This window comes from Coenobita brevimanus, chromosome 65 (genome assembly GCF_032717465.1).
Source record: "Coenobita brevimanus isolate Jiangsu-jjx chromosome 65, ASM3271746v2, whole genome shotgun sequence".
Classification (NCBI taxonomy): Eukaryota; Metazoa; Arthropoda; class Malacostraca; order Decapoda; family Coenobitidae; genus Coenobita; species Coenobita brevimanus.
This window is the reverse complement of record NC_137018.1, coordinates 12,597,567-12,606,766: the sequence shown is the minus strand read 5'-3', so window position 1 is coordinate 12,606,766 and position 9,200 is coordinate 12,597,567. Positions and strand designations below refer to the sequence as shown.

Genomic DNA, 9,200 nt, shown 5'->3' with positions numbered 1-9,200 from the left:
CTATCCACCTGTGTGTCTATCTTTTTATCTATTTTTACGAGTTTGTCCGTCTGGTATCTATCAATGTATCTTTCTAGCTACCTCTGTTAATCTGCATTTATCTATCTATGTCTGTCTGTCACTTTGTCGATACTATCTATCTCTGTGTTTCTTCCTTTCATTCATTTTTCATATATATCCGTCTCTCTTCCTTATTTCCTTATTCTACTCTCCCTTGTTAACATTACTGTACATCACCAATTTTCTTCCTCTCTGTTCCCTTACATTGTTCTTTCACCTTACATTACTTTCATTTTGTCCACTATTTTATTTCCCGATTCTTTTTATTTTATTTTTTTATTATCATCTCCCCTGCTGCACTTTATCTTCACACTTTTCACATTATTTATCAGCCTTCCTTCGTTTTTTTCACTGTCCTTCTTTTGCAGTCCATTTTTCTCCTTTCTTTCCATTTTCCTTCTCAGTCTTTCTTTCCTATATCTTGCTTCTCATTCCCACAATATAGACCAATTGCACCGAGAGACAAAGAGAGTCACAGACTGGGACGTTATGATTAAGAGAGGCGTATGAATCATAGCTTCATTTCAAGATCCACCTCATCACCACTCCCAATCACACACACACACACACACACACACACACACACACACACACACACACACACACACACACAATGACTCAACACCGTCCCTTCTCTGACACCCAACACTACAGTTCACAAACACATTCACAAACATACAACAGGTACCGCCATCCAAAACCTTCAGCCACATTGTATCCTTCATGAGCACCCCAACAGACATGGATTTCTCATATAAACTACCGTGCAGGGAGAGACTCAAGGGGACCTAGCCACACTACGATGTGACATTCATCCTTCTAGTTCCATTACAAAATCAAGCCCACAAACAGTCCACTATGCACTTATGATAGTGTGGCCTCAGCACCATAGCACACTTAACTCTGAGGTAATAAACACAACAGTTCCTCCTTTTCTTTTTTTGTCTCCATACTCCTTTACCATTTTCTCGTTTCCTAATCCATGTCTTGTTCTCTTTTTCTCCCTCCATTTTAATGCGCTCTCTCTCTTTCTCCCTCTCTGTCTGATTGTCTGCCTGGTCTGTCTGTCTGTCTGCCTGTCTCTGTCTTTCTGTCTCTGTCTGTCTGTCTGTCTGTCTATCTGTCTGTCTGTCTGTCTCTGATTGTCTGTCTATCCGTCTATCTGTCTGTCTGTCACTGATTGTCTGTCTCTGTCAGAGTGTCTGTCTGTCTGTCTGTCTGTCTGTCTCTCTCTCTCTCTCTCTCTCTCTCTCTCTCTCTGATTGTCTGTCTGTCTGTCTGTCTGTCTGTCTGTCTGTCTCTCTCTCTCTCTCTCTCTCTCTCTCTCTTACACTATCTCCTTTGTATTAACAGCATCACAAGCTACAAAAGAAGTAGGAGGCGGGATGTAGTAAGGTTCTTATCATCACTACCAATCTACTACCAATCAATTGTTGACTCTATACAGGGGTTTTATCCGCCCCTGTGTGGAATACAACTCTCATGTGTGGGGAGGCTCCCCACATACAGCTCTTCTCAATAGGGTGGAGTCAAAGTCTTTTCGTCTCATTAAATCTTCTCCTCTTACTGACTCCCTTCAACCTCTGTCTCTTCGCCGCACTGTTGCATCTTTATCTCTTTTCTATCGCTGCTTTAATGGTCACTGCTCCTCTGAACTGTCTGCTTGCATTCCTCCACCTCTACGACTGGCGCGTAGCACCCGTCTGGCAGCAAACTCTCATCCCTTTTCTGTCCAACTCTCTAATGCAAGAGTTAACCGTTACTCCCAGTCTTTCATTTAGGCAACAGGTCAACTCTGGAACTGTCTCCCTTTGTCTGTATTTCCTGCTGCCTATGATCTCCAGTCTTTCAAACGCAGTGTGTCCAGGCATGTCAAAATGATCGGATCTTGAATTTGGGTCTCTATTGTATTTTGTTTTTCTTTTGGAGGGAACTGTTACTGCGGGCTCATGGCCTTGGGTTCCTTCTTCCTCGCATAAAAAAAAAACTAAATACATCACCATTATCGCCACCATAACCACCACCCTTATCATCATCATCATCATCATCATCATCATAATCATCGCTACCAACACCTCCATCATCATAATCATCATGATCACTACCACTACCGCCACTTCTATTATCATCATCACAACAACTAACATCGCATGAAGAAGATGTTGAAACGTTTAACAATAAAGATAATTTCTATAGCAGCCCTCGTCATACTCTTCCTACTGAGTTCAATCCTGCACTGATTTTTCACTTCATCTTCCTTTCCTTATTTTTATCTAATTTTCTTCATCCTCGTTCACCTTTTATTTTTTACTTCCCCTTTTCTTCTTTATTCTTCATTTTCTTCCAGTTTTATTCAGCACTTAAAATATTCCTTTTTTCTTTCTCTTTTATGTGCATTTTTCTTTTCTTTGTTTCCTATATTTTCCTTAACCTACCCCTCTCATCTCTTATCCCTTACCTTCCCCTATTCCTTCTCACTCCTCGTCTCTTCTGTTTACATCCTTCATCAAATCACGGCATCACAAGCTACAAAACAGGTAGGAGTCGAGATGAAGTAAGGTGGAGCGGCCTGTGACTCCGCTACACGTGTATGGAGTTCAGTTCACTCCGAATTCAGCGACGGTCTCCTTTTCTTGTATTCTCTCTCATTTTGTTGATCCTCTTTCCCCTTTTCTTCTTTGTCTCCTGTTTTCTTTCTTCATTCAGAGCTTTAAGTTTCCTTTTTCTTTCTCCCTTTTATTTGTATTTTTCCTCGTTTTCGTGTCCTATATTTCCTTTACCGTTCCTTTCTCTTTTCTTACCCCTTACTTTCTCCTTTTCCTTCTCACTCCATTTCTCTTGTGTTTACTTCGTTCATCAGATCACGGCATCACAAGCTACAAGGCAGGTAGGAATCAAAATGAAGTAAAGTGGGGCGATCTGGGACTCTACTACAGGTGTACAGAATTAACACCTTTACATTTATGTGCCATTTTCTTTCTTTCATCCTCTACTTTCTTTCCTTCCTTTTCCCAAATTCCTTTGCATCATTATATTCCTTTTCCTCGGTTTTCTTCTTTCTTTCTCCTTCCTTCCTTTTGTTTTGCCCTCCTTCTCTTCCCTTTTTTTTAATGTTTTGATTCCCTTCGTCTTTTTTCATTCATTCTTTCTCATTCATTCATTCACCATCTAATCATTTGTTGCCCTATGAGGAACGTAGAAGCCCGGGGCTATGCAAGTTGGTCCTGACATTTAAGATGAGAGTAACAAGCCTCATTCATCTCTGATCAGTGGCATTACTTGATCAGTAAATCCCAACCACCCTTTGGACATAAACCTGCACAGGCTCAATCCGATTAGAGCGCCTTAATTACCCACTAAACCACCATGCACCATAGTTTGGTTATATGGTTACCACTCAGCATATTAAATGGTTTCCCGGTGTACAGGAAACCATTTGGCTTGTCAATTTCGTCTTTTTCATTAGTTCTTTCTCCTTTAGTTTTCCTGTTTCTTTTTCCGTTATTTTCCCTTCAGCTTTTCATTTTCTTTTTAGTTTTGTTTTTCCTTTCGGTTTTGTTTTTCCTTTCGGTTTTGTTTTTCCTTTCAGTTGTAATTCTCCTTTGAGTTTTTGATTTTGTGTTATTTTCTTTGTCTTCTTTCTTCACTGTATTGCAGAAAGAAAACTATAAGAGAAGTAGGAGCCAAGATGAAGTAAGGTGGAGCGGCCTGAGATTCAAATAAATGTGTCTCGAGTTCCACCCATCACTCGCTCAGGCTCCTTTTCTTTATGTATCTTTTTCTTTTTCATTCCTGTTTATCTTCTTCTGTTTCTTCTTTCTCTCTTTTTCTTTCATTCGAATTCATATTTCTTATTTCTTTTTCACTTCTACCGTTCATCACCTTTTGTTTTTTTTTTGTTTTTTCCCTCTTTTTCTTGTCACATTTTGTAATTCTATGTTTATTTTCATTTCTAATTCGTAATATTGTTTCTTTGCCATTTATATTTGCTCCCTCATCTTCTTTCCTTCTTTTCCATCTCATGATTCCAATACAAGCAACAAAATAGCAGGCCAAATTAAATTGGGGTTTTATTAGCAGTAGTAAATTACAGTACATCACCAAACCCATCATCACGATCATCATCATTATCATTAACTGTAGTGTTCATTGTTCTCATCAGCGTTCAGCTACATCGCGGTCACCACTATCATCATCACTCTCATCACCTTCATCATTCTCCATGTAGTTATTTATCTCAACACTATCATCGTAACAGCAGTCATCATCATCATCATCACTATTAGCTATAATACGCTGTAGGTCAAAGCCACAACTACATTACTACATCACAAACTACAAGAGAGGTAGGAGACAAGATCAAGTAAGGTGGAGCGGCTTCGGATTCTACTACAGGTGTATGAGACTGTTCATCCTTCACTCTGATTCCAGCGCCCGTCTCCTTTTCTTTATTTCTCTTTCTTGTTTTTTGTCTTTTTCATATTTTTCATTCTACACTGTTTACTTTTCCTTTTCTCTCTCCTTTTTATATGTGTGTTTTGCCTTTTTTTTTCCTTTCATATATATTTTTTACGTTTCTGTCATTTCTTTAATGTTCCATTCTCCTTTCTTATCCCATACTTTCTCCTTTTTCTTCTTACTCCTCCTCCCTTCTGTTTACTTCCTAGATCAAATCACGGTATCACAAGCTACAAGGCAGGTAGGAGTCGAGGTGAAGTAAGGTGGAGCGACCTGAGACCCTACTACAGGTGTACAGAATTAACACCTTTCCATTTATGCGCAATTTTTCTTCTTTCATCCTATACATTCTTTCCTTCCATCTCCAGCGTTCCTTGTTTTATTTCATTATAATCCTTTTCCTCAGTTTTCATCTTTCATTTTCCATCCTTACTTTTGCATTGTCCTCCTTCTCTCCTTTTTTTGTTTTGATCTTCGGCTCTTATTATTCATTCTTTCTACTTTTAGTATTTCCTGTTTCCTCTCCACCTTTTTTTCCCTTCAGATTTTAATATTTCTGTTAGTTTTGTTTTTCCTTTCAGTTTTTGTTTTTGCTTTATTTTCTTTGTTTTCTTCTCTATTTTACTGCAAGAAGACTATAAGGGAAGTAGGAGCCAAGGTGAAGTAAGGTGGAGCTGCCTGAGATTCTAACAAAGGTGTCTCGAGTTCCAGCCTGTAATAGACCACAGCTCCTTTTTTTTTTTTTAAGTATCTTTTTCGTTTTTCTTTTCTGTTTAACTTCTTCTCTTTCTTGTTTCTCTCCCATTTTCTTAAATTCACATTCATGGTTTTATTTCTTTTTCCCTTCAATGATTTATCACTTTTTCGATTATTTTCGCATTACTGATTGATTGATTGAGATTCGCCTCCCTGATATAAGGAGGACACGGGCATAGAAAGCCCGTCGAGGTAGATGTTCTTGCTACTAGCACGCTACATTCTAACGAGGAGGTGGGTAGGCAGAGACCACCCCCAAAAGCACGGCAGTGGAAGCTTGTCCAATGACTTTCACGCGGTCTGGAATCTGTCGACCCCACCAACCGGTTGGTCGTTCAAATTGGAATGGAGGCGGGCTGTTGCAGGACAGTCCAAAACATAATGAACATAATGAAGCAGTGGCTGATCGGTTTGGTCAAGGCAGTGAGGGCATGGGTCGGGGTTCCTACCAGTTATCTGGGTGTAACAGGGAAGCCCTAATTGTAAGCGGCGAATGCGCACTGTAAGATGATTGGGAGTGCCAGAGGCAACCGAGAGGGGTGTATAGGACGTAGCCTTTGCGTACCATTGCGCCGAGCATGAACCCTCCCAAACTTTCGACTCATGTTCTTCAAGTGACAGGAGGCCGAGGGTGGTGGTCACCTTACGCCTGAGGATAGAGAGGCTGGGCCGCAAGGGGAACGTAACCTCGGGAAGAGAGCAGGCATCACGAGCAGCAAGATCAGCACGTTCGTTCCCTGCAATGCCAACATGTCCAGGGAGCCAATGAAGAAATATTTCACCACCTCCTCTAGTAATAGAATTAACCACAGCCATGATGCTCGTTAACAGATGGACATTGTCACAGAAGCGGTGCGCCATGAGGCTATGGAAGGAGGAGAGGGAGTCTGTGTGGATCATGACACGCTGAGAGAGGTGTCGATCAGCATGTCTGAGCACACTGAGTATGGCCACCAACTCAGTCTGGTATGGTGAAACCCCAGATGATGTACGCCAAGCCTCGACATGGGAGCCACAGATCATCGCAGCACCTGCAAGCCCATCAGCACCAACCGACCCGTCAGTATAATAAATGGCAGAGTCTGGTGTGTATAGAGCTGCCACACGACTGAGACCATCCTGGCATAGAAAAGTGGGAAATGAGGACCTGGGTGTCCCTGACAAAGGTAGAATGCATGTGAAAGCTGAAGGTAGCCAAGGAGGTGCAGGGGAATACCCAGGAAAGGGCAAATCGGGGTCACCTATGACGTAGTCAGTTACATCTAGGCTCTGAATGATTCTGGCAGCAGTAAGAATCCAGTCCCCTTCAGGTTGTGGATTTGGGGGTCGACTGAGAGTACGCTCAAGTAATGCAGACACAGTAAGGTGAGGTTCGTGCTGGCAGGGTTGGGCAATGACAGCCATGGTACGTGCCCGTATCCGGTACTTAAGGGACGGGAAGCCACTCTCAGCCCTGAGGTTGACAAGAGAAGTCCATGGGGGTGCACCGAGCATGACCCGTAGAGCAGTGTTCCGAATGACCTCAAGAGAACTGCTGAGCTTTCCAGAGACGCCAATTAAGCAAAGTGCACTGTAGTCCACTATCGAGCGAATGGCATGCACGTGAAATGTTCTGAGGACTCGGAATGAGGCCCCTAGAGAGCAACTACACAGGGCACTGAGGGCAGAGGTGCGGGTGGCAGCACGTTCCCGTAAGTAGCGGACATGGTGACCAAACGTCAACCTGCTATCAAACCAGACACCTAGGTACTGGTGATGGTAAACCAGACCTAGGTGATGACCCCCAAAAAGGAGAGGACGGTCAGGTGGATGTAAACCAAAAGGCAGATATTTGGATTTCTCAAGATTGACCTTGAACCCAAGGTCACAGCACTTGTCATATAAGAGGGAGAGGGCGGCCAGTGCCCGGGCAAAGCAGTCCCTATGCGAAAACGCAAGTGCCAGGTCGTCTGCATAGCAAAGCAGGGTGACACCACGGCCATAGTTGATGCTGAGAAGGCCCTCAACGAGCACGTTAAATAGAAGTGGGCTCAGTACACTGCCCTGGGGAGTTCCATTTTCGTGTGAATATGAGGCAGAAATATGACCCTGGAAGCGGACGCTAGCTGACCGACCATGAAAGAAATCCCTCACCCGTGACATGAGTCTTCCTTCCACCCCCTTAGTCACAAGGGCTGCCAGGACTGCAACAAGGTTAGCTATTTCAATGGCCTTCTTGAGATCGAGGAAAACAGCCATACCGCGACCGTGTCTCAGCGCGCCAAGAAAGGAAGCGAGACAATGTGATGTGCTTCTGCCTGGGAGATAGGCAAAAAGATGCGGATGGAGAGGGCCTAATCTCTAAGCGAGACGAGAAAGCACAACCCTTTCCGCGGTCTTGGCTATGCAGCTAAAAAGGGAAATTGGCCTCATGTTGGTTGGGTCACGGGGTTTCGGTATGGGGTGAATGATGGCTGTTTTCCACGATCTCAGGAGACGACCTTCCACCCATGAACGGTTGAGTAAATCAAGGATACCGGCCTTTCCACTTGGGTCAGCATGAGCCAGGAAAGAATAAACCACACCATCACTTCCTGCGGCTGTATCTCTCCTGTGACTAAGTGCCCTGTCGAGTTCACCACTTGTGAACAGGTGGTCAGCGATGTCAGGGCGGGAGCAGGCAGCCTCAACAGCTCCCCTCCGGGGGCCTGCTAGGTGCTCCTGCAAGTCCCTGACAGCCTGTGGTAGTACAGTAGTGGCTGTGCGTGCAGCAAAGAGGGCCGCAAGACGTTCGGCCTCGCCAGCTGGATCAACGGTGGGATGGAGGTCTGGGCAACCGAGGACTGGACACATACTTAATACGAGCCCACATCTCTTTGAAGGTGGAGTTGTAGTCTAGAGACTGGCACCATTTTGTACAAGCTTCCTCCCGGATGCGACGTTTTTCTTGTAGAACATGTCGTGCCACTGCAGCCAGGTAGTTCCTTGTTGGTGAGGAGGGCCGTCGACGGAAAGTCTTACGGGCCGAGTTAAGCCTGTGATTTAGTTCTCGCACCCTTTCATCGAAGTACCAGTGATCCTTGATGTGGACAGACTGGTCCTTCGTCAAAGGAATACTGGCGGCAGCAGCACCGTGAAGGGTGTGGGTGAGATGGTCGGCATAATCGTCGAGGGTAGACTGGGGAACGGCAGTCAGTAAGGCGGCCTCAACAGCCTCGGTATACTGAGGCCAGCGTGCCCGGCGGATATCCCAGTGGGGTGGAGGTGGCGGTGGGGGTGGAAGTGGGGCCGCCGGGAGTTCCGTCACCAGAGCATAATGGTCGGTGGTGAGTAAGGAGTGCAGGGACCACCTGGACATACTGGCAAGAGGAGAGGAGACGAAGGAGAGGTCAAGCCTACCGCCGCTGACATGGGTAGGCTCGCTCAGATCATTTAAAAGTGAAACCCCCGCAGTTTCTTCGAGGGTCATGGGTACGTGGTGACCCGCTTCATTTGATGGGATGGGTGAGAAGAGGACGGGATGGTGAGCGTTGAAATCTCCCCCAATAAAGGTGGACTCAGCTGCAGCATGAGCCATAATCTCCCCCAAGTCTAGGGTCCCTCCCGGATTCTTATAGATGTTGAGATTGTCAGGGAGGTTGAGGCTAGTTGCAGGACGACACCCTGCACCTCAACGCCCTCGCCACAGTGGATAGGAGGGTTGTACTCATAGAAGGGGATGTGTTCCCGCACAAGGATAGCACACCCTCATGTAGTACCTCGGATCCAGGGGAGAAAATAACCAATGAAGCCTCCGAGTCGAAAAGTGGAGCTGTGGGGAAGGAGCGTCTCCTGAAGCAGGAAGATGTGTAAATGCTCCTTAGCAGCCACCTCCTGAAGGTGGGCAAGCTTACTCCGTGCCCCTAAGCAGTTCCACTGTAGGACTCGGAGGCTGGCAGCAGAGTCTG

At 45.0% G+C, this 9,200-nt stretch overlaps 1 protein-coding gene across 1 annotated transcript; it reads right to left on the bottom strand.

Moving 5' to 3' along the window:
- Window positions 1–4,218: 4,218 nt before the first annotated feature.
- LOC145404929 (uncharacterized) lies at window positions 4,219–7,512 on the bottom strand. The gene is made up of 2 exons (XM_080276434.1): window positions 5,599–7,512; window positions 4,219–4,356 (listed from the first exon to the last, which is right to left on the bottom strand). Exons 1-2 carry the CDS (start codon window positions 7,510–7,512, stop codon window positions 4,219–4,221), a joined length of 2,052 nt encoding a protein of 683 aa, XP_080132560.1.
- Between the last annotated feature and the right edge of the window lie 1,688 nt (window positions 7,513–9,200).